General features: G+C 39.8%; 1 protein-coding gene across 1 annotated transcript in view; it reads right to left on the bottom strand.

Annotated features, from left to right (window-relative positions):
* MAGI1 (membrane associated guanylate kinase, WW and PDZ domain containing 1) overlaps positions 1 to 25,514 on the bottom strand; it is a 637,460-nt gene that overhangs the window by 234,232 nt on the left and 377,714 nt on the right. Inside the window, 1 exon segment of the mRNA XM_038565915.1 lies at positions 15,787 to 15,903. Within this exon segment, the coding sequence (XP_038421843.1) occupies positions 15,787 to 15,903 (117 nt within the window).

The raw sequence follows: 25,514 nt of genomic DNA, 5'->3' as shown, positions 1-25,514 counted from the left end.
TCCCAACTACAATGGGTTTGCATGGAATGCCCAACTCCAGCACAATGAAGGAGGCTGAGGCCCACCTTTCCACAGGTGGCCTATGGGGGGACTAGGCCAGGCAGCAAACATGAAACTCAGTCAAATCTCTATTGGCTACAAACCGTTCTATCCACTAGGAGGAAACACGTGAGATTCCTGGAATTAGCTATAACCCTCCAAGCAATACTGCCATAACTTAGGCTGAATTTCCCTCCACTTGGTAGTTTATATGATGTCTCATTTTCGAGTTATATTATACATTTAAAGAGTATTTTATCTATAGCTCAGGCAACATTTTTTTCTAAAATGCCACTGAAAAGATGTGGTGTGGCCCTTCCCCCAACAAAATCACTAGTTAAGGGAAATTGAGACTACAAAACCATTTAGAGATGGAAAGAAGAAACCTGCATCCCTCAAATCAATTAATGGTGCAAACTAGCTCCTAATAATCCTGTAAGATCTGTTTGTAATGATCTCATCTCATGAGATGGGAAATGAGAAAAATGTCAAGTTCATTTAAGCATAACAACTACACTGATTTTACTTCTAGTGTAACCAAATTTTGTCTCACTTTTCAATGCAAAACACTTAAGACAATAATAAGGCCTCACTTCTAGTAGGCAGGTCATGAGGGTAGAGAAGCCCCAACCAGAGATATGGCAACCTCAGAAGAAATGGTCCAAAGAATAAAGAGTTTTCCTCTGAATGATTGAAGCTGAAGAGAAATACAATGATAAGGCTGTACCCTGATAAAACTGAGGTTCTGGTAGGACCCATCCTGTTTGCTTAGATAGTCCCTATATGAAGTCACTTACTCTGCTTAGACTTTTTCCATTAACAAACAATAGGAAGCTGTATCTGAAACAGCCAAGCCTTCATCCAAAGGCATCATCCCTTAGCCTTCCATACCTATCAAAGTTGCCAAGGAATGGAAAAGCTAAATCATTTGCCCTAAGACTCCATAAGGGACCTCGAATCTAGACTTCTGTTCTCTTCAAATAAAGTTATGTCTATAGTTGTAAAGATACACTAAAAGGAATGAGAGAGGGGCAGCCCGGGTGGCTCAGCGGTTTAGCGCCTCCTTCAGCCCAGGGTGTGATCCTAGGGACCCGGGATCGAGTCCATGTCGGGCTCCCTGCATGGAGCCTGCTTCTCCCTCTGCCTCTCTCTGTGTGTCTCTCGTGAATAAATAAAATCTTTAAAAAAAAAAAAAAAAGGAATGAGAGATATTTAAATATAGTGTTTATTACCATACTACACTGTCCTTAGTGTACCTGGAGTTAATATTTTATGCATCTTGCAATTAGTGAATAGCACAATTATACCACATTGCTATGTGGATGATAAAAGCATTAATTAAGTACAAACATTAAAACCATGTCCTAACTTTTGCTGGAGTATTGTTTTCTGTTGGTGGTGGTATTGTTTTTAAATATTTTAGAAGTCAAAAATATACATGGTCTTTCAATCCTTAAGAGGTTCTAAGGAGGGATGCCTGGGTGGCTCAGTGGTTGAGCATCTGCCTTTGGTTCAGGGCATGATCCAGGACTCCCAGGATCAAGTCCCACAACAGGCTCCCTGCATGGAGTCTGCTTCTCCCTCTGCTTCTGCCTCTCTCTCTCTCTCTCTCTCTCTCATGAATAAATAAATAGAATCTTAAAAAAAAAAAAGAGGTTCTAAGGAGCAAGCATGTCCAAAAACGACCACATTACCTTAGGACTGGGCTTGGGAGATTAGGATGGTTAATTTGTCTATTTCATTCCTAATAAACAGATTCCTTTTAAAATGAGGAATTAGAGCAGCCCCAGTGGCTCAGAGGTTTAGCACCTGCCTTCAGCCCAGAGTGTGATCCTGGAGACCCGGGATCGAGTCCCACGTCAGGCTCCCTGCATGGAGCCTGCTTCTCCCTCTGCCTGTGTCTCTGCCTCTCTCTCTCAATCTCTCTCTCTCAGTCTCTAATAAATAAATAAAATCTTTAAAAAATGAGGAATTAAGCTTAGAGATGTTAAGTAGAGTCACTTGACCACAGTCACACAAGTAGATGCTTCCTGATTCTCCCTGGAAAAATGGATGCTCTGCTTTTTCTTCTGCTTCTCCCTTGGTATTTACCTCAGTTCCTCATCACACCCACTCATTGGTGTCCTGGTGTCCATTCTTCCATGTCATATTGTCCTAGGCTTACTAAACCAAGGGATTTACCTTATTCTATTACAGCTGCCTCTTGTTTGTCTTCCCCACTATACTATAAACTCTCTTAGAACAGGAAATGTAACCAGTTTACTCCTAACTGCTGAACACCTAACAATGTGACCTGCTCATGATGGCATTCGATACATGTTTGTTGAATGGACAGAGAAGTGGAGTAAGTGGAAGTTGGTTGGTTGAGTAGATGGATCACTGGATTGATGGAAAGGAAAATTAAAGAAATAATAGCTACTATCCAATAAGATCCAATTCTAATACTGTCTCCATCCTTCAATCAGCTGAATTAAAAATGAAGAGACTGTGTAACTGGATTGGATTAGGTTTCTGGCATTAAAGTATCCAGTGGATATTTTCCTCACTGGAGTAACCATATTAGCAAAGCATGGTTGGGACATGTACCTCCCAGATGAATGGCAATTTGATCTTTCAGGCTTTATGTCTCCCTGAGTATCTACTACTGGTACTTAGCCAGTGCATAAAGCACGTAGGCAGAATGCTTCCCACCACTGAGGGCCCCTATTCACATAGATTGCAAACTGAATAGTGCCCCCTGGAATCAATATAATGGGGTGCTTTTTATTTGCTTTTTTTTTTTAAGATTTTATTTATTCATGAGAGACACACAGAGAGAGAGGCAGAGACATAGGCAGAGGGAGAAGCAGGCTCCCTGCGGGGGGCCTGATGTGGGACTCAATCCCAGGACCGCAGGATCATGACCTGAGCCAAAGGCAGATGTTCAACCACTGAGCCACCCAGGCACCCTAATGTGGTGCTTTGATGGGATCCCACCTCACCAAGAAAAGGAATATGCTTAATTACTGATTCTCTCTCCTCTTATTTTTTTTTTAAACTTTATTTATTTATTTATGAGAGACTCAGAGAGAGAGAGAGAGAGGCAGAGACATAGGCAGAGGGAGAAGCAGGCTCCATGCAGGAAGCCCGATGTGGGCCTCAATCCTGAGACTCTGGGATCACACCCTGAGCCAATAGCAGACAGTCAACCGCTGAGCCCCCTCTAATTTTTTTAAAACATTCTGTAGTGCTATAAGTAACAGGCAATATAAGCCACTGGTTAGGAGTGAAACTTCTAGAAAAACACAGCACAGCTTTACCACTTATTAGCTGTGACATCTTGAGAAGTTATTTCACTTTGAAGAAAGAATAACACCTCACCCATGGCAAGTGTTCAATATATGTCCCATAATAATAATAATTTCATTATACTTTTATATTGATCCAGAATCTCATTAGCAGGTATTTAGAATCCATTTAAAATAATTTTCTAAATATGCTCAGTGGGTGTATATGTATCTAGGCATGTAGATGTACACATACATAGTCTGAGCAAAGAAAACATGATGATTGCTAGTGGGACTTTGGAGTATTCATCTTCACAGCCTGGGTTCCAGTCTCTTCACAAATGGAAGGCAAGACACTTAATCTTAGTAAGCCTCAGTTTTCTCATCTGTAAAGAAAATTGCGGTGCCTGGGTGGCTCAGTCAGGTAAGTATCAGACACTTGATTTTGACTCAGGTCATGATCTCTGGATCATGGGATCCAGCCTCACAAACGGCTCTGTGTCAGGCATTGAGCCTCCTTAAGATTCTCTCTCTCTCCTTCTGCCGCTTTCCCCACCCACCCCCACCATCCTCCTGCATGCATACACAATCTCTTTCTCTCTCCCTCAAAAAAAAAAAAAAAAAATCTGTAAAGGAGAATAATAGTAGTACATCCTTCCTAGGACCTCCACAAAGATTAAATGAGAAACTATAAAGAAAGCACATAGCATATACTTGGCATTCCAGAAGTGTTAAATTTTTGTCTTAATACATATGTGCACAATGTCTTCCAGGTTAGTCTCTATATACTGCAATACACAAGGTCTAACAAAGTACTAACAGATTCTCAATTCTGGGGTAAAAACACTGACATTTATAAGGAGAAAAAACAACCCAAAACATAACATTCATATATAATCAGTTCCCTTTTCCCAACTATATTGGTTGCTTTTTTAACTTTTTGAGGGCCATGGGTCTATTTTAAAAATACTTTATTTGGGAATTATTTCAAATTTAAAGAAAATTATAAGAATAAGAATAATACAAAGAACACTGTATACCCTTTACTCAGTCTATTATTAATATTTAAACCTACTGGCTTGTCATCTGTTCTTTCTCCCTTTCTCCCAACGCATAATATATTTTTAATAGTTTTAAATGTTGTGTACCCATTTGAGATTAAGATACATTCACTATGGCCCCCTACCCCTAAATACGTTAGACTGTACTTCCTAAAAATAGGGACATATAATTTATTAATTTTATTTTATTTCTTAAAAGATTTATTTATTTATTCATAATAGACATAGAGAGAGAGAGAGAGAGAGAGGCAGAGACACAGGCAGAAGGAGAAGCAGGCTCCATGCAAGAACGTGGGACTCGATCCGGGGTCTCCAGGATTGTGCCCCAGGCCAAAGGCAGGCGCCAAACCGCTGAGCCATCCAGGGATCCCCAATTTATTAATTTTAAATACAAGAGGAAAATATGTCCCTGAGCAGTTAATAAGTCTAGTTTATTCATATTATGGTTGAAATGATACAAGTGACATTTTCTTGTTTAAATTTAAGGTCATCATTTTGGGTAGGTCATTTAGATAAGCCCATCAGGGCATAACTGGTTAAGTATCCTCACTTGGACCTTGGCGTAAATGCACATAATCCATTACAGAAGCTGGAATATTTATTTGTACATATTTTTACTAACATGTCTGATACAAGGAGGTTTCTTTAAAAATATATGTACTTCATTCTCTTGACCCATGATTCTTGGGAAGCGTAAATTTGATAAAACCTTCTCTTAAAATAATAAATGGTAAAAATAATGTGAAAACTTCCATGTCCCTACATAAATTGCTGTGGAAATTGCTTTATAATTGCAACACATCTTGATGAAAAATCTCAGCCAGAATTATAAAGCAATTAAATAAATTAACATGTCTGCCAAATAGATATATTAGTATCCTACACCCAGCCAAGGACTAATCCATATGGTATTAAGAGAAGACTCTTTCAAATCCAATAGGTTAATTTAAAATGTGGTTTTTAAGGTGATGCACCCAGAAAATAAACCAAGAACTTGGACTCTTGGGAGCAGTTGGAACTGGAATGAATCTGGGTTCCATCATTATTAAACTGCATCCTTGAATGCTTGAGTCACTTACCTAAGCTCTCCACACCTCAACTGCCACACTCACAATACAAAGATGAAAACATCATACTTGTCAGGGTTTGGAGAGGGCTAAAAGAAACAATACTTGTAAATCACTGAGCACAGTGACTGGTACGTATAGTAACACTGGATTAATGATAGAGATTATTAATAAGCAGTAAGGCTGGCCTAACATATTTTCATAAGAAGATTATCAATAATATCAACTCTAATTAAACTTAAATCTAAACTCCTGTGGTTTTCCTTTTTCCTACACCCTTGAGAACCTTACAATAAAGAACATGAGTCATGCCATGTTTATATGAGGCTATTAATGGACACGTATAAACCAAGTCCAGTGTGAGGAGCCTTTAAGTTTGTAGTTTCTCTTTCCTTTTTTTCATCCAATAGGACTCCATCCACATGGCAAATATACTATGGTGATTAGGGTTAACAACACATAATAAGAAATACAGAGAAAGAGGGATCCCTGGGTGGAGCAGAGGTTTGGCACCTGCCTTTGGCCCAGGGCACGATCCTGGAGACCCGGGATCGAATCCCACATCGGGCTCCCGGTGCATGGAGCCTGCTTCTCCCTCTGCCTATGTCTCTGCCTCTCTCTCTTTCTCTCTCTGTGACTATCATAAATAAATAAAAATTTAAAAAATTAAAAAAAAAAAGAAAAAAGAAATACAGAGAAAGAAAACACTGGGGAATTAGCTGATGTTGGGAATGTGCAGAGAATGCTGTTTCAAGCATGCCTATTATTGGCTAAATCATCCAATTATTAATCTTCAGTATGTTTTCGTCTAGCATTCAGTGTTGGGTTGTTACTCAACCAATGTCAGAAAATCTTTTTTTTTAATTTTTTTAAATATTTTATTTATTTATTCATGAGAGACACAGAGAGAGAGGCAGAGACACAGGCAGAGGGAGAAGCAGGCTCCATACAGGGAGCCTGACGTGGGACTCTATCCCGGGTCTCCAGGATCACACTCTAGGCTGCAGGCAGCACTAAACCGCTGTGCCACTGGGGCTGCCCAATCTTTTTTTTTTTTTTTTTTTTTTTAAAGGTTTTAAGTACTCTTTATGCCCAGTGTGGAGCTCAAACTTACAATCCCAAGATCAAGAGCTACATGCTCTACTGACTGAACCAGCCAGGCACCCCTGGAAATTTATTTTTGAAAACTTAGCTTGTGTTCTCCAGTAAAGAATTCCATAAGTTATCACAATTGTTTAAAAAGATAATCATAGGGATTCCTGGGTGGCGCAGGGGTTGGGCGCCTGCCTTTGGCCCAGGGCGCGATCCTGGAGACCTGGGATCGAATCCCACGTCGGGCTCCCGGTGCATGGAGTCTGCTTCTCCCTCTACCTGTGTCTCTGCCTCTCTCTCTCTCTGTGTGACTATCATAAATAAATAAAAATTTTAAAAAAGATAATCATATAAACAAGACCCAAAGCTTAATAAGAACCTGCAAAGAGGGCAGCTCAGGTGGCTCAGTGGTTTAGCGCCGCTTTCATCCCAGGGCGTGAGATCCTGGAGTCCCAGGATCCAGGGACTCGGGCTCCCTGCAATGGAGCCTGCTTCTCCCTCTGCCTGTGTCTCTGCCTCTCTCTCTCTCTGTCTCTCATGAATAAATAAATAAAATCTTAAAAATAAAAAAGAACCTGCAAAGAAAAAAGGGAGAATGCTGGACTGGACAAGTCATGTTAAAAATGAGAAGGAAAGGGTATGAGAGAAAGAAGCTTGTCCCCAACAGAGGATTTCTGGCGGACCTCTGAAGTGTCATAGACACTGCTGGGTGTTCAGGTACTTCTCATAAATACCAAAAAAGGTAGTGAGAGGGGTGCCTGGGTGGCTCAGTCGGTTAAAGTATCTGCTTCAGCTCAGGTCATGATCCCAAGGTCCTGGGATTGAACCCCACATCAGGCTTCCTGCTCAGCAGAGAGCCTGCTCCTTCTTCTCCCTCTCCCTCTGCCATTCCCCTTGCTTGTGCTCCTTCTCTGTCATATAAATAAATAAAAATCTTTAAAAAAAAAAAAAAAAAAGGTAGCGAGAAAGTGGAGCTCCAGAAAGCCTGGGTAACCTGCCCAGGTTGATGAAAGTGTTAAGTTGTAGAGCCTGCCAGCCTCTCCAGGCCACCATTCCAGCAAGCCCCCTCATACCTGAATGTCCTAACCCCGAGGAGAAGAGAACTGTCCTATTCATGAATGACCAGGCCCTTCTCATGAATTTGCTGATGGAACAGCTCTCCTCTCCTGTGGTAAGGAGAAGCAGAATAGATGCCACACTAGTGGTTTCAATGCTCCTTGAGGGGCACTCCAGGAATGAGAAGTGGTGTTTTGTTTTGGGTTGTCACAAACCTGTGGTGTGCACCTGGCTTTTATCAGACAGGTGTTATCAAAGTAACAAAGAACATATCCACTTCCCTCACAGCTCTTCAACTCCCCACCAGACATTCATGTTGATGAAAATTTGTTTATAATTACCTGAACCTAGATTCTTTTTTTTTTTTGAACCTAGATTCTAACTCCAAATTACATCTAAACAAAAGTATGTTTTCTAGTCCCATTCTCTTTTTAATTTGCCATAGCGCTCTTTGCCTAGACTATAGCATTACTTTGTTAAATACAAATCCTATCCCAGCTTATACTTGGTAGAATTGAACTATATATGAGAAGTGATACAGCAGCAAGCACGGGGGATAGGTCCCTTGATACAATCTTGTGTTTAAAGTGTTTTCTGTGCATAGAACACTGTGTTAACCACTATAAAAAGTACAAAAACACATCAAAAGCATAAGAATCCATCCCTACTCATGAACCGGCTTTGTCTGGTCTGCTTTGCCAGACTTCCCATTTTATAGGCTATTTCTAGCAGCACTACATTTTAAAGTCACCTGCTAAAAGATACATAATATGGAAGATAGAGGACCCTATGCCACAATATGAATGATTCACTTCTTCATTCTTATTCTTGGCTTCTTTGAGGACAACCCAATAGTTAATCAATGTAGAACAAATAAGTTTTTTTGTTTTTTTTTTTTACTTTAAGTTTTATTAAATGTGGTTGATTTTTTTCAAGCAAGCTCTATACCCAACAGGAAGCTTAAACTCACGACCCCTCATGAATTCTCATAACTTATGAGATCAAGAGTCCTACATTCCACTGACTGAGCCGGCCTGGCACAAATAAGTTGGTGTTTAAAAAGAAGATTTATTTACTGTTTTAGAGAGAGAGAGAGAGAGACCATGGGAGCAGGGGGCAGAGGGAAAGGAAGAGAGAATCTCAGCAGACTCCCTCTGCTGAGCACAGAGCCTGACACAGGGCTTGATCTCACACCACCGAAATCATGACCTGCGCTGAAACCAAGGTCATGGTTGGCTCAACTGACTGAGCCAACTAGGTATCCCTGGAACAAATTAGTTTTGACAGAGGTGGAAGGAAAGGTCGAGTGCAGGCTGTACCGGGATAGTCAATGAGTGGGAGGGGTCCCCAGACTGCAGACCAGCTGGGAATACATGGTAAAATACAATACCAATGAGTAAAAGGTAAGGAAGGGGGAAAGACTTGATAAGTGATGGAGAAGAGATGAGGGCAGATACTGATTGCATATAGCCAGCAAACCTTTCCAAACAAATAGAAAAGAGGCAAGGTTTACCAGTCCGATGGGCTTGAGTTCAGATGACTACATTCTGTGTGTCCTCAATGAGGCCAGCATAAGAGACAACACATACACGAGCACCACGGCAGAGCACCTTACACACAGCAGGAGTCCACCAACAAGGGAGCTGCTATAGGGTGTTAGTTACCAGCCACATTTCCACAAGAGATCAGGCTTAGTAAAGCCTGAAACAATCCTTTTTTATTTGAGACAGCACTTACTTTGGTTATAGGAACAAGGGCAATAACCACGGTGAGAAAGTTTCCCGTGACTCTTACCAGAACAGTCCCGGAGATGCTTCCAAAACTATCTGGTTCATGAATTATGACCTGAAGCATTCCACTTGTGTCAAACAAAACCTGAACACAGAGATGCACATTCCAGGAGAGAAGGAATTCTTCAACACTCAGATCTTTGTCCTGGCTTCTTGCGGATAAATTGTTCTAGTTAATATCATCAGCTTAAATTGCAGAATGATGGGGCAGCCCGGGGGGTCAGCGGTTTAGCACCACCTTAGCCCAGGACGTGATCCTGGAGACCCGGGATCGAGTCCCACGTCGGGCTCCCTGCATGGAGCCTGCTTCTCCCTCTGCCTGTGTCTCTGCCTCTCTCTCTCTCTCTCTCTCTCTCTCTCTCGCTCTCTGTCTCTCATGAATAAATAAATAAAATCTTTTTAAAAAATTGCAGAATGGTTTGATTCTGGGCAAGAAGTAATGCAGATGGCTGTGCTTAAGAGACACTCATAGGTTCAAAGAATCTATGATGTCGCAGTCTCATTTGAGATAACAACGATGCCAACTGTTAACAGATGCTAAGGTGCCTGTTTAAATATGGCACCTCTACAAAGAAAGACCGGGGTCATCTATGTTTACCACATCAAATTTAAAGTGTCTTATAGATCAAACAGTTTTAATCTCTTTGTAAACTTCTTTAAGTCACTGATCAATGCCTCTTACACAAGATACAATGGTTTTGGTATCAGTGAGAGCCTTGATCAACAGTGTTAAGGTACAGGGGCACCTGGATGGCTCACAGTCAGTTTGAGCATCTGACTCTTGATTTTGGCTCAGGCCATGATCTCAAGGTCCTGGGATCAGGCTCCATGCTCAGCAGAGAGTCTGTTTGACATTCTGTCTCCCTCGCCCTCTGCCCCTCCCAGAGATTTCTCTCTCTCTCTCTTTCTCTCTCTCTCTCTCTCAAAAGTAAATAATAAATCTTTTTTTAAAAGATACACAAAGTGTTAAAGTACAGAACAAAACTATTTCAGGACATCTGGGTGTCTCAGTGGTTGAGCATCTGCCTTTGGCTCAGGGTGCGATCCCGGGGTCCTGGGATTGAGTCCTGCATTGAGCTCCCCTGCATGGAGCCTGCTTCTCCCTCTGCCTGTCTCTGCCTCTCTCTGTGTCTCTCATGAATAAATGAATGAAATCTTCAAAAAGCTCCCCCCCCCCCAAAAAAAAAACAAAACTATTTCATTCCTCTTTCAGATGACCTTTGCTTGAAAAGAAAGATGAATCCCTTATGATTGAACCCAGAAAAGGGAGACAGAATGGGAGGGGTAGTGTTCAGCATTCCACGGAACCAGTACTACTGGATGAGTTGTATCTCGCTTTGACAGCAGCAGTATAGTAAATGACAAGCCCTGTCAGGTAACACATTTATCTTGACTGGAAAAGCGGCTATGCCAAAGCAAGAATCTCAGATGCTGTCACATCAGCCAGGGCAAGAAGTCATAAAGCAGAAGGCTATCAATGCGGGAGGGACACTGTTATCTAGACTGTAATTAGGAGGAGCTGGGAATGGGTACTCCAGCTCCAAGCGCGTAGGAGCCTTGACTCTTTCCTCTGGGTCTGGATTACCAGCCAAGTAATCAGTGGAGTCCTTATCAGCCATCTCGGGGCTCAAGTCTCTGAGCAGCCTTTTATTCTGAAAGCTTTATGGCAAAAGCAGCTCTGCTTTTTCTGCTAAACGTTAAGTAGGTGAGAAAAAAAATAAAACCAGAAAAATAAAGAGCAACTTCATCCATTTCTTCATTTGTTCATTCATTCAAGCATTTATTCTATGGTCCAGGCCCTAAGCTAGGTGTGGGCTGGTCACTGAGGAAAATACAGTCTCTGACTTTGCAACAGTCAGATTCTAATAGGACAGGCAGGCACTGCAAGCGGGCACAGGTGCTAGAAGCGGGTCACGGCCGGTAGCCGTGGCAGTAGTGAAGAGGGCAAAAGGCCCAATCTGTGGAGGAGGTGGCATCTGGGTTAGAGTTTAAAAGAAATCTGTGTGTTGGTCAAATGGCAAGGTAGGGCGAGAGGAGGGAACAGTATGCACCCACTTAGGAGAAGGCAACAGGTATGTCTGGGGAAATAGATGAAATTTGCATGACTGAAGCATCAAAGGGCACTGGGCATGTATAAGAATTTGAGGGGCAGGAGACAAGACCATCATGCAGATGGTTCTAAGGAATGAGAGAAGTGAGCAACACAGATGATGTGTACCTAGATTTCAAATCCATTTATTTAGAGCTGGTTTTCCACAGGTATATTAAGAAGAGATTCAGTGAAGAGTAAGATAAACCAAGATATCCCAAAAAATCCTATAATGTTTTATTGAAAGCTGAGTTACCATTAAAGAATTATGAAAATTCTATGGCACCTATCAGTGAATTACTTGAAAATCAGAGAGAAGATACTTATCTTTAAGGTATGGTGCATTACATAGCCCCCGCTGCCATTAAGACCCCCTGATTTACATAGCTACAACTATAAAACTCAGCAATGAGAAACCTTTTTTGCTTCCTTCCCTCTCAATGGTCCATGTCATACTGCTCTAATCACACCACTATTAATGATGCCCGGCACAGGAGTCAGAACTGGTTTAACTCTGACCGTGCTACCTGTTAACCTGTGTGACCCTCAGCAAACTATTAACCTCTCTGAGCCCCTGTTTCCTCTAACAGACCCATCTCTTAGGGACACTGTTGGCATTTGGTGAGACAAGCTTGAAATAGGTCTTTCTATTTCCATTTTAACAAAGAGTAAACGAGGGATGCCTGGGTGGCTCCAGTTAAGCACCTGCCTTCAGCTTGGGGTGTGATCCTGGAGTCCTAGGACCAAGCTCCACATCAGGTTCCCCTCAGGGAGCCTGCTTCTCCCTCTGCCTATGTCTCTTCCTGAATAAATAAATAAAATCTTTTTCTTAAAAAAAAAAAAAAAAAAAAAGAGTAAACGGGACTCAGAGAGGTTACATGACTTGCACCAGACCACACAGCTAGAGAAAAGCCCTCAGACCTCACACCGGGGCTTCTGACTCACTCTGCAATCCAGTTCTCTTTCTGTCACAATTATGGTTTGGGTTTTTTAATTTTGTTTTTTTTTTGGTGATGATTTTCAATGGTAAATATAATTAAATTTCAACTCTGATGACCTTTTTCACACTGTGGAAATAATAGAAGTTTTTGAATAAAGACAAAATAAAAGGGGAGTGAAGCATAATAAGAACTGTAGCAAAAAGAGCACTGGATGAACACTTTGAATGGGTGGATTGCATGGTGTGTGAATTGTATCTCAATAAAGCTGTTAAAAATAAGAAAAATTAAAATAGTACTGGGTGAGAAGTGAAGTGAGCAATGCGGCATTTAGGAGCGGTAGGATTTTGAGGAAGTCACATTTGCTGCTCCATTTCCTTACCTGTAAAATCAAGGTACTATTACCTGCACAGTCTGTGCCAAGGAATTAACGTAAGATGGGATCTTAAATGATAAAATACATTGTGATGCTATGATGACACTGAAAAATAACTTGAGGGGGGAAGGGAGGGGGAAAAAATAACTTGAGGGGTGCTTGGGTGGGTGGCTCAGTCTGTTAGGCATTTGCTTTGGACACAGGTCATGATCCCGGGATCCTGGGATTGAGCCCTGTCTCAGGTTCCCTGCTCAGCAGGGAGTCTGCATCACCCTCTCCCTCTCCCTCTCCCCCTCCCCCGTGCTTGTGCTTGCTCTCTTTGTCAAATAAATAAAATCTCAGAAAAAAGAACTTGAAATAAAATTTTAAAAAAAGAACTCGAGAACAAAGGGGCTTTATTTATTAATTTCCAGTGACACATGAACCTCCTAAAATGTATAAGAAAAGGCATCTACCCCAACTCTCAAACACCTGTTCATGAGGTCATCCCTTCTCAAAATACTGAAAGTCACTAAAATACCAGCAGCAGGAAGTTCTGGAAAACACAGATTACATGAGCTTGCTTCCCTGTGGCACCGTTACAACATAATCAGAAGGATGTATTTTCCAAATGAAGGGCTTCCTAATCTGTTGGCACAAGAGGTCGGGAGAAAGTTCTGCTTTACCAATCACATGGGCTGAAGAATCAAAATAAACACAAGCATAGCTTGAGTTGTCCCAAGCCTATATCAGAATCCCAAGTCACCCCTGGTCTGCTCATGTTCAAAGGTACCCACGCTGCGCCAGACTCAGAAACAGACCTCTTCTGAAATTCCCTTCCCATTTTATGAAGGAAATGTAAAATGAAATGTTACTTGTTTTCTCTTTCAGGAGAAAGACCATTTCTACTTTCTCAATTCCTGACTTAGGGTTTCATAGAAATGAAACATTAATACCAAGGGCTTTATACATGCAAAGACAAGACATGATTTTCCACTGTTTTTAAAAGGCTGAGGTCATTTTTGCCCCAATTCCTATATAGTGGTAAGCTTAAAATCAAGCCATTTAGCTCACAGTCAGGTCCTATAAATCAGTGGAAAAAATAAATGGGAAAGCATGCCAAAACGTAACCATAGTAACACCACAGATGCGTCAAGAAATGGTGTGCTCATTTGCTTCATTCCCCATTTCTTAAATTGGAATCTAAGTAGGGGAAAAATTACACAGAGAACACTCATGATTCTGCAAGTACCAAATTCTGCACAACTACATTCAAACTGCCATCCCAGAACTTCAGAACAGCTATGATACAGCTACAGGAGCAGCCCTGGATGGGGAGAGTCCAGAAGACCCAGATCTGTTATCAGTGACTTGATGTCCCCATGACTTGTTTCCCCATTTGTAAATTGGGTATGAAAAATCCCAACCTCAAAGAGTTATTCAAAGAGTATATCAGAGTCAGAACAACGGTGGACTCAGGAGACCACAAGTCCTGGTCACCTTCAGACTTGCTTTTTACTGGCTTACCTTGGTGCCTTGGGTTCTTGATCCATAAAAAGAATGGTAATCCCTTCACAATCCATGCAATTTACATGAAGAATTATTATTAATCCAAGTGTAAAGAATTATTAGTAGGATATAAGGCTACAGTGTTGGATTCCAATGCTGAAAGACTAAAAGAACTGAGGCCCAGAGATTCACATGAATGCATTTATCACAACATTTTCTCGTTCAAATGTAGCTCTGCCTCTCAGCAGAAAGAGACAACCTTGGGGCATCGTCCCAAGTTCCTTACCCTCTAGAGCCTTGGTTTTATTAATAAGTAAAATGAAGAGCAAGGGGCTGTTCTAAAAGCTTATCTTTAAAAGTCCCAGCCTAGACTTCTGGCCTAAGTCCCTGAAGATCTATGGTGCCTTACGTTAAGTTCTGTTTATCATTCTGCAGTAGTATCAGGAAATATTAGCACTCCAGCACACCATTAGCACCATTTTTTAAAAATACTTAAAAAAAAAAAGAAAAAGAAAGCCATTATAGCAAACAAATCACAGTAATAAGCAGGGTACCTTCAACTCCAAATGATTCCTCTCATTTTTGCTAGTTAAAAGATGTTATTGCTAAAAAAATAAAATTTCAAGTTTTGAAGGAAGCGGTAATAAAAGTAAAATGCCAAGTACTAAAACCAAAACCATCCTTTCTTCTTAATTTTAAATAAAATGAAATAATTGTAAGTCCCCCACCCCCAGGTTTCCTTATATTTAGCTGTGTAGGGATGTAGCTTGATAAAGCACGGTAATCTTTCCCTGCAATTTTACCGGCCCCATAGACTGACTTCCTCCTTCTCTTCCTCCTTTCATCCTTCCTTCCCTCAATATAAAAACCTTGCTTTCACAGTCCCTGTTCTATGTCTCACTTTCTCAGATTTGGTCTGATCTAATGGGTTTGTGAGATTTGACTTTTTAATTGGTGGAAACCATTTCCTCAAATGAAATTGTGCATGAAATCCAGATCTATGAATTGGGTCATGTTGGGGAAGAAGAGAGGGTCCACTGAGGCATCCACTCTGCCGAGAGGCCACAAAGAACTAACTCCCTGATCTCTGCAGAAGTCAATCTGAAAGCTTCTGGCCTGGTCCACCCCATTAATAACAGTGATAGTTAACATTTACGCAGGCTTACACCATGCCCATGCTTTGCAAAATGCACTTACGTGCTTCATCCCATGGGCTCCTCCTAGCAGTCCTATTGAATTAGTAACATTCAGACATCCTTTCCACTGATGTGAAAACCGGCCCTTACAAAGGACAACTAATTTACCTGGCATTATAAGCAAGTGGCAGAGCCAGAACCCAAAAGTCAAGTAATTTACCTTGTGCTATGTTATATGTCCCATGGTCATTTATGATTCCCTGGACTTAGGGAGTCACTAATGTGATCAAGCCGAACAGTGTTCCAGAACCAGCTTGTGAGCTCTTCTGGCTCCCCCAACTTTGCACACATCCACCCACCAGTTAGATGCCCTGAACTGGCTACTTACAAGGCACAGCATGGCGGTAAAGGTTATCCCTTATGGTCTGCTGGAGCTCATGATCAGGAGACCCTTTCTGGAATCGCTGATTGAGAAAATGTCGCAGATCCTTGTTCAGCTTTCCTCCTGTAAGCAATATATAAAATAGAAAGAACACATCAACATTTGGGCTTCTGAGAGACTGAGCAGCTGGAGAGCTGTGTGTAGGAATGCCACCTGAAGCCATTCTAGCCAGTCCACCTCAGTCAATAGGAGAACTCCAGGTTTTCCTGAACACTAGAAAGCTCAAATAACAAAGAATTTAATCTTGGCTATTACATTTAAAATGCATGCTGCAGACACTTGCAAACACTTAATAAAGAGAGAGTAGGGGCACTCGGGTGTTTCAGTGGTTGAGCGTCTTCCTTTGACTGAACTCAGGTCATGATCCCGGGGTCCTGAGATTGGGTTCCCAACACCAGGCTCCCAGTAGGGAGCCTGCTTCTCCCTCTGCCTATGTCTCTCATGTATAAAGAAATAAACTCTTTTTTAAAATAAAATAAAATAAAATAAATAAATAAAATAAAATAAAATAAATAAAATAAAATAAAATAAAAATAAAATAAAGAGAGTAAATGGCTGAAATCTTAAAGAAAACAATGTATACAATGTTCTTTGACCAGGGATCCAATTGTAGAAGGGTACCCTATGAATATACTTGCAAAAATCTGCAACATCTCCAGTATTGCTAATTGCAGCATTTTTATAACAGCAAATAAACAAACAAAAAACCTGGAAAAAACCATGAGGGATCAACTAAGTAAAGCACAGTTCATTCATATCGTAACTACTCCAAGAAAGCTAGACCTGCATGTGTTGGTGTCAAAGGAAAATATGCAGAGTAGTGCAGACTGTCTGATTCCTTTTGTGTAAAAAGGAATAAAGAAAAGGAGAGACACTGCATTGATGTAAGGAATCATCACAGAGTTTTAACATCAGTTTCCTTCTGAGTAGAAGGACATAGCTTGGGAAGTAAGGGTGAAGATGGCCCTCTTCATTCTATAGACAGAGATACAGAGATTTTACTATGCTGTGTTGGTTTCCAAACACTAGGCTTTTTCCTTGTTGTTGTACAAGCAACAGTTACCTGAGTGAGTCTGTGTATTTCTTTGTAATTCTCTACATTAACAAAACAACAGCTAAAAATATTACTGTTACAGAAATAATGTCACAGAAAGGAGAAGGTAACCAAATGTTCTTTTTCAATTACAAACACAAATTATAGTCTACAGGATCAACAGAAGGCTTGTAGATCAACTTAGCTCACATTTATTCTTAATGGAGAAAGATGGTTCAGTGACAGCTAAAAATAACCAGGCTAAACTCGTCCTTCCATTTTTAGACCAGATAAAAATTAGGTAAGCGCATTTCTAGCCTTAGAGAAACAATGTAGCAATGCAGTATCTATGTGAGCCACAAAAATTCATGTCTTCAGATGATAACTTCCCCATGGTCAAAAAGAGTCAATCATGAGGATGACAGTGATGGTTAAGATGATGATTATGTCCCATGCAGGGCAGGAAACTACCAATCTTTATTTAAATATCATGTTCAAAACAAGATTCCCTATTACAGATGATCATTTTAGAAGAGACTAACAAAACCCAAAAGGAAAACAAATATATTTGAGCCAACTTTAGGTCACTTAATAAATATTCAATTACTCATCAAATATTTGTCGAATAAAAAAGACAAACATCCATCTATTCACTGACCACCCTTCCCCCCAATGGGCACAAGATCTGAAACTTACAAAATAATATATTTGAGTGACCGTTAACCACATGAAAAGATAGTCAATATCATTAATTATCAGAGAAAGGCAAATAAAAGCCACAGTGCAATCCTACTATATAACTACTAGAATGACAAAAATTTAAAAGACTGACAGTATCAACTGTTAGCAAGATGTAGAAAAAAAAGGAATTCTTACACACTGTCAGTGGGTGTATACAACAGTTCATTCTCAGGGTGCCTGAGTGGCTCAGTCAGTTAAGTGTCTGCCTTTGGCTCAGGTCATGATTTCAGTGTCCTGGGATTGAGTCCCACGTTGGGCTCCCTACTCAGTGGGGAGCCTGCTTCTCCCTCTGACCCTCCCCCTGCTTGTGCACGTGCACGTTCTTTCCCTCTCTCTCTCTCTCTCTCTCCCTCCCTCTCAAATAAATAAAATCTTTTTAAAAATGTTTTAAATGGTTCATTCTCTTGGGAAAAGAATTTAGCAGACTCTTACAATGCTAAACCTTCACTAACAAAATGACCCAGCATTTCAACTCTTATTTATGCAAAAAAAAAAAAAAAAAAATTAAAATAAGTGCACACACATACACACACACAAAGCTTGTGGATGAATCTTCACAGCAACTTCCTTCACTATATAATAGTCTAAACTTAGAAAAAATGCAAATGTCCATCAACAGATAAACAGGTAAGCAAACTACTATATTCAAATAGGATGTTACACAACAATTAATGGAAACAAATTACTAACACATACAGTAATATTCATGCATCTAAAACACAGAATACTGAGCAAAAGAAGCTAGACACAAAAGGCAACATTCTGTATGATTCCATTTACATAAAAAGTTTAGAACAATCTAAACTATAGTGACAAAAATGTTAGTGGTTACCTGAGGCTGAAGGCAGGCAGAGACAGACTGCAAAGGTACACAGGGGAGTAAGATTTGGGAATCCACCAATGTCAATTTTCTGCCTTTGCAACGGCACTATACTTATGTAACAGGTTATCAATGAGAGGAAACTGAGTGAAGGGTACAGGGGATTTCTACACTATTTTTTATACCTTCCTGAGAGCCTAGAGATAAAAAGATTTTTTAAAGATGGAACACAAGGGAAGTTTCCTTTTTTAAAGATTTTATTTATTTATTCATGAGAGACACACAAGAGAGAAAGAGGTAGAGACACAGGCAGAGGGAGAAGCAGGCTCCACTCAGGGAGCCCGACGTGGGACTCGATCCCGGGTCCCCAGGATCACACCCCAGGCTGCAGGTGGCACTAAACCGCTGTGCCACCAGGGCTGCCCACAAGGGAAGTTTCTGAAGTAGATGCCAATACAGAAAATCTGAATTGGGACAGTGATAATATGGGTTTATACATTTATCAAAACTTAGGGAACTCTGTGTGTGTGTGTGTGTGTGTGTGTGTGTGTGTGTGTGAGAGAGAGATTTATAGTATGTATATGACACTATTATAAAACGGACTTCAAATGTCTAAAAATACATAATTACAGAATGACTATGTCTTAGGCATTGTTTTTATTATTTTTTTAAAGACTATTTATTTATTTACTCAGGAGAGACACAGAGAGAGAAGCAGAGACATAGACAGAGGGAGAAGCAGGTTCCCCATGGCGAGCCTGATGTGGGACTCGATTCCAGGATCCCAGGACCTTGGATCAGGATCTGAGCCAAAGGCAGAGGCTCAACCACTGAGCCACCCAGGCATCCCATAGGCACTGTTTTAAATGCTTAATTATCAATTTCCCACTGGAGAGATGAACTAAAAGAAAAATAGAGTAAATCTTGGTAGCAGTTAAGACTAAAGCTTGGGTTTAAAGTCTGGCTCCACTATTTATTAGCTAGTGAATCCAGGCACATTGATTCATATCTGAATCTCATCTGCAAAAGTAGAGCACTGATAAAACAGTAGCTTTTTTTTTTAAGATTTTTATTTATTTATTCATGAGAGACAGAGAGAGAGAGACAGACAGACAGACAGACAGACAGGCAGAGGGAGAAGCAGGCTCCACGCAGGGAGTCCGCCACTGTACTGGATCCTGGGTCTCCAGGATCATGCCCTGGGCTAAAGGCAGTGCTAAACCACTGAGCCACCAGGGTTACCCAAAGCAGTAGCTTTGCTACAAAATTGTCACGAGGATTAAATGAGGTTCCAGTGGTGCCTGCAAAGAAAAAGCACTCAATCACTCAATGAAAGATGGAAATTGTCATGACAATGTAGAGTGGACAACTGTTGAGGTGAGGAGGGATAGACCTGAAGTTAGTTCAAAGATGGGCTCTACTCTTTTTGAAAATGCATATAAGCGTAAAATCCATTCTATTACTTAGAAAAAGCTGTACACAAAATGCGGGCATAGGGAAATTTGGATTAAAAGATATTTCTAGAGTTTCTGGAAGGGAATAAAACTCTGCTTCTGCTAAAATTGTCTAGACATATGTAAATTGGTTAGCATTTAGTGCATACTTATTTTTGGCACTGTGCTGGAGTTGAAATGAACCTAACTGGTAAATCATTGATATTTAATAGTCACACCTATCACCTCTATCTCTAGGTATAAGGTACCCTGGAATTTGACCAAAAGAATAACAATGTTTACCAGCAAAATCTTCCTTGTTTAGGACCTAGAGTTTATACTCCCCTTAGGAGGCCCAAGTTGTATACATTAGAAAGACACTGAGCCATGAGTAAAAAGATGTTATGGGATCCAAATATACTGCTTGAGTCAAAAGCAACATCTCAAAGAAGATTCTGGATACAGTATCTCTTTACCCTATATAGAATACAGGTTTACACATTCTTATGGATTACAAGCAGGTACCTATCAAGATAAACCAGGAGCTTATAGATTAGAAGGCATTCTCAAGACACAGGCACTCTTGGTTTACACTTGAGCTTTACGTTAAAACTAGCTAAGCTAGCTAAAGTTTATGATCATCAAACTGAAACTCCTCTCTACTGCAGATGTGCAAAAGGGCAGGGTTAACTATGCTGCCGGTTAACATTTACTCTGTGTTCTGTGACATTTGTAAGCGAAAAGCCTCAACCTTCCCATTACATTAAGAATACTGTACTTTTTGGCATCTAATCTCAAATTAATTGCCAATTATTCCAGGGTTATGTCTATAAATCTTCTCCTAATTGTCAAGGCAGTGAGCCAATGAAATAATAAATTGCTAGAGAAAGAGTTTGTCATAGCATCTTCACTTTCTTTGAAATACAAGATTCGTTTTTGCAAATGGAAAAGAAAACATAGGTCACAAATATATGGAACTTTTTCTAAGGAAAGGATTCAGAGCTTATTTTAGGACAATTTTATAATTTCATTGACAGTAATGAAGCTTACTCTCTGTCCTGGATTTGCCATTATTTTCTATTTTCATATCAATGTATCTGAAATTCTGTCTCTTAAATTTACAACAATAATTGCTGCTTTTCCCATTCACATTAGTTTATAGAAACTTAACCATATCAACTGATGTAATTTTTGCTAATTATTTTAAATGTTGTATAATATTCCACTTAAAAAAAAATTTATCGGGCAGCCCCAGTGGCTCAGCGGTTTAGCGTTGCTTTCACCCGGGTGTGATCCTGGAGACCCGGGATCGAGTCCCAAGTCGGGCTCCCTGCATGGAGCCTGCTTCTCCCTCTGCCTGTGTCTCTGCCTCTCTGTGTCTCTCATGAATTAATAAAATAAAATCTTAAAATAAAAATTTATCCCTTGTAGGGAATTAGGCTATTTTCAATGTTGTTGTCAATACAGTAATGCTATAATAAATGTCACTGTAATTTTTTTCTTTTCAAATGTGTGTATATACAGGAAAAAACATAGTATATATACATGGGTCAATACTACTCACAAAAAAAAAAAAAAATACTACTCACAGTTGTAGGCATCACTAGGGGTCTTGGAATATATCCCCCACAGATAAGGGGAGACAACAGTGTTAGTGACAACTGAGCATTCTATCATACACACACACACACATATATTTATTTCATGTATGTCTCATATACTATATTTTTTCTTTTACATTTCTTCTTCTGTAACCTGCCTATTCATATTCATATATTCATTGTGCATTTTTCTAATGGGCCATCCTGTTACTTTTGGTAAGATGTTCGTTATACATTCTGGATATGATTCCTTTATCAGTTACTTAAATTGCAAATTTTGCTTATTACTGCTTAAACATCAAGTGATCCCTTAAACATAACTGTGTAGTTTTTCCAAACTTTCTACTCACATGCTAGATAGCTTTCTGCCAAATCAACTAGAAGCATCATTTTCAAAGTGATGGATTATGAGGGGACTCTGCTTGGTCTCATCTCTATCTCCTAGAGTACAGATCCCAAGGGAAAATACTAGTCAATAGAAATAATCTTCACAGTCAAGAAATTAGGTGTCCAGAGCTATTACTTTTGAGTTCTCTTGATTCATGCATTTCTATCCAACCAAGGAGGCAAAACATAACTCTCTCTGTGTCGTATAAGCTCCAGAACATCTACCTCGAGAAGGTCAAAGAACAGCATTTCATTACAACTAGAATTTCGACTTTAATACATTTCAAATTTTCATTGCCCAGGAAAACTTGTGTAAGGATATTAAATTAATCGCACTTTCAGGTGATAATGGTTAGCACACAATTTCTTCAAGGAATGATTATAGTTGTAGGGAAGATGTATTTATTAAAGCAACACAAATGGTTTGTATTGCAGTGAGTTATTACAGGAAAAAAAATCTGTGTCAGTTTAGCAGTTTTACATTTATAAAGGATAGGGCTTTTTATAAAAAAAAAAACACCAAAATTATAAATTGAAATACATATCAGCTAGTTTTATTGTCACTTAAACTTACAATCTGAAATACACTTAATGAGTTTTGTCTGAAAAAGATTTTGCTATGCGTTTCTAATACATTTTTCCTAACACTTTTCTTACTGTACAAAAAATATGAATTACGGGGGAGTTAATATTTAATGGGTCCAGAGTTTCAGCTGAAGATGAAAAAGTTCTGTAGGTGGATGGTAGTGAGGGTTGCACAACAGTGTGAATGTACTTAATGCCACTGAACTGCCTACTTCACATGCTGAAAATGATAAATTTTGTTATATATATTTTACCACAATAAAAAGGTAAAATAGATTAATTATGAAAATACACAAAAGTATGACAAAGAAAGTTAAAAATCAACTGAACTTCGTTTCTATCACCATTCATGCTAGTACTGAATGCCCTGTGTACGTACACATAAACATACACACAGATAAACTTATAATACACTCACACATTTGAGGAGATTCATTCACTCATTCAATAAATATTTAGTAAGTGCCTACAGCCAGAAAAATCTGTGGGCCTGACAACACAGAGAAGGGACTGACACACGTGTTTTAGGAAAACTGCACAGGGTGGCCTCTAGGCAGAGGACATTGTTAAGATGAGAAGTAAAAGGAAGATAGGAAGCAAGTTAGCTCTGCCAATTGTGGGGTAACCAGTGCTCTAGGCAGAAGACACCGCATGTGCAAATGTCCAGAAATAGAAAAGAGGCTGGCATGTTAGAGAAAGAGTATGGAACTTGGACAGGGATGGCACACACTGAGGTTAAAAAGAGAAGCTGGGGCAGATCATTCCGTGCCTCACAGGCCATGATAAGGAGTTTGCATTTTATTCCAAACTCAGTAGGAATGCACTGAAGTGATGTCATTCAGGGAGCTAAGGAAGGCCTGGTCTGAATTCTGAGATCCCTCTTGCAGCTGGGTAGTAGTAGGTCAGGCAGAGAGGGAGGTGACAGGGTGCAGCCAATGTTGCTGATGACACAAGACTGGAAGTGGCCTAGACAAAGGAAATGGATGAGAAGACGGAGGGCAGGAGGGCACAGAGAGGAGATGTCATTTCAGGCTGGAACTGAAGGTTTGTTCAAGTGATGAGGGAAGATAACAAATGCAAGAGAGGATTCAAAAGTGACTCCAGTGTCTGAGCTTAACTGTTGATGACCATGTGGGAATAGAATACAAAGTTCCATCAGATACCTACTAAATAGATGCGGGGGCACCTGGGTGGCTCAGGCAGTTAAGCATCTGCCTTTGGCTCAGGTCATAATCCCGGGATCCTGGGATGGAGACCCAAGTCGGGCACTCTGCTCAGCAGGGGGTCTGCTTCTCCCTTTCCCCATTGTTTGTGGCCGTGCTTTCTCTCTCCCAAAAAGATAAATAAAATCTTTAAAAAAAATAATGAGATGCAGAGGATCATGCCCTATATGTGGATTTATATCTAAATGTTCTAACAAATAATTCATAAACATTTCCAACCTACTAGCAGTGCTCAAAAAAAGTTTTAATAATTCATAGTATTTCATCATCTCATTCCATCACAATCTATTAACTATTACCAATTAGTAAGCAAATGAATTGTTTCTACTGTGATTATCTTCCTTGGATAAATCTATCTGTATTTATTTTCTCACAATCCTTGCAATGGAAATACTAGGACAAAAAGCATACAAATGATACAAATTCTCCCCCAAAATACTATATCAGTTTCCCCTTATCCAGTTTGATTTTAAATGGCCCCAAAATAGTAATGTGGAATCATCATCATATTATCAGTTTTATGTTATCAGACATTTTGATGTCTTTCCTTTAAAAAAAATATTTTAAACAATGCTGTAATGGAAAAACCTTGAATATGTATGTTTGCTGCAATCTACTGGAAGTGGAATTACTAGAATAATGAGAATGAATATTATTTTATAGATTCTTAGTAACATATTAACAAACTGCTTCCCAGAAAAACTTCTACTAAAGTCTAGAACAAGTAACATATCACTAATCTGACAATTCCAGTGTCAAAATGAGGATCATTTTTCCCCTTCTAAGTATGCATTTTTGTTTTGTTTTTAAAATAATCTCCACACCCTACATGGGGCTCAAATTTACAACCCTGAGATCAAGAGCTGCACTTGATGGGATGAGCACTGGGTGTTATACTATATGTAGGAAAATTGAATTTAAATTTTTTAAAAATGTAGGATGCCTGGGTGACTCAGTGGTTGAATGTCTGTCTTCGGCTCAGGAAGTGATCCCGGGGTCCTGGGATCAAGTCCCACATCAGGCTCCTGCATGAAGGCTGTTTCTTCTCCCTCTGCCTATGTCTTTGCCTCTCTCTGCATCTCTCATGAATAAATAAATAAAATCTTAAAAAAAATAAATATAAATAAATTTTAAAAAATGTAAAAGAAGCATTAAAAAAGCCAAAAAAAAAAAATAAGAATGAAAGAGCCACATGCTCTAGCAACTGAGCGAGCCACACATCCTTAAGTATGCATTTTTAAAAAATTTCCACCAATAATTCAAACATGCCAACATCATATTATACAAGCAACATGGATGGTAAAAATATGTTTCTTTTCATTTTGAGAAACTGCTGGTTGCAATGAGAAAATTTATGTGGAGAATGGCCTGTGGCAAAATAATGGATGAATTCCATTATCATATGTATTTAAGTAAAATGAAGAAACAAACAAAACCCTTTGCTTCTACACACAACACAGATTGAGAACACTCAGTGTGCCAGTTCTTTCAGAATTACTTCCAAACCTGCTTCTTCCAAATGACATGCAAGCATTGGTTACAATGAAGGATCAGCAAAATTTTTCTATAAAGTGGCAAGGCTCAGAAAGCACGTGTTTTCCACCTTTGGAAGCACCTGTGGACTCTGTCCAACTATAAAGTTTGCTTTTATAGTATGAAAGCAGCCATAGATTATATGTAAAGAAGGTTTTTTCCAATAAAACTTTATTTACCAAAAAGGGCAGCAGATTTGGCAGATTTGGCCCTTCGACCAGTCTGCTAACTCCTCACCTAGATGCTGGTCCAGGTGAGCTACTCTTCTTATATAATTCTTAGGGTAGAGGGCATTGATTGTCTCCAAGGGTAGCCGTT

The sequence above is a fragment of the Canis lupus genome, chromosome 20 (genome assembly GCF_011100685.1).
Source record: "Canis lupus familiaris isolate Mischka breed German Shepherd chromosome 20, alternate assembly UU_Cfam_GSD_1.0, whole genome shotgun sequence".
NCBI classification, from domain to species: domain Eukaryota; kingdom Metazoa; phylum Chordata; class Mammalia; order Carnivora; family Canidae; genus Canis; species Canis lupus.
Note: the sequence above shows the minus strand (reverse complement) of the source record. Positions and strands in the feature narration are given on the sequence as shown.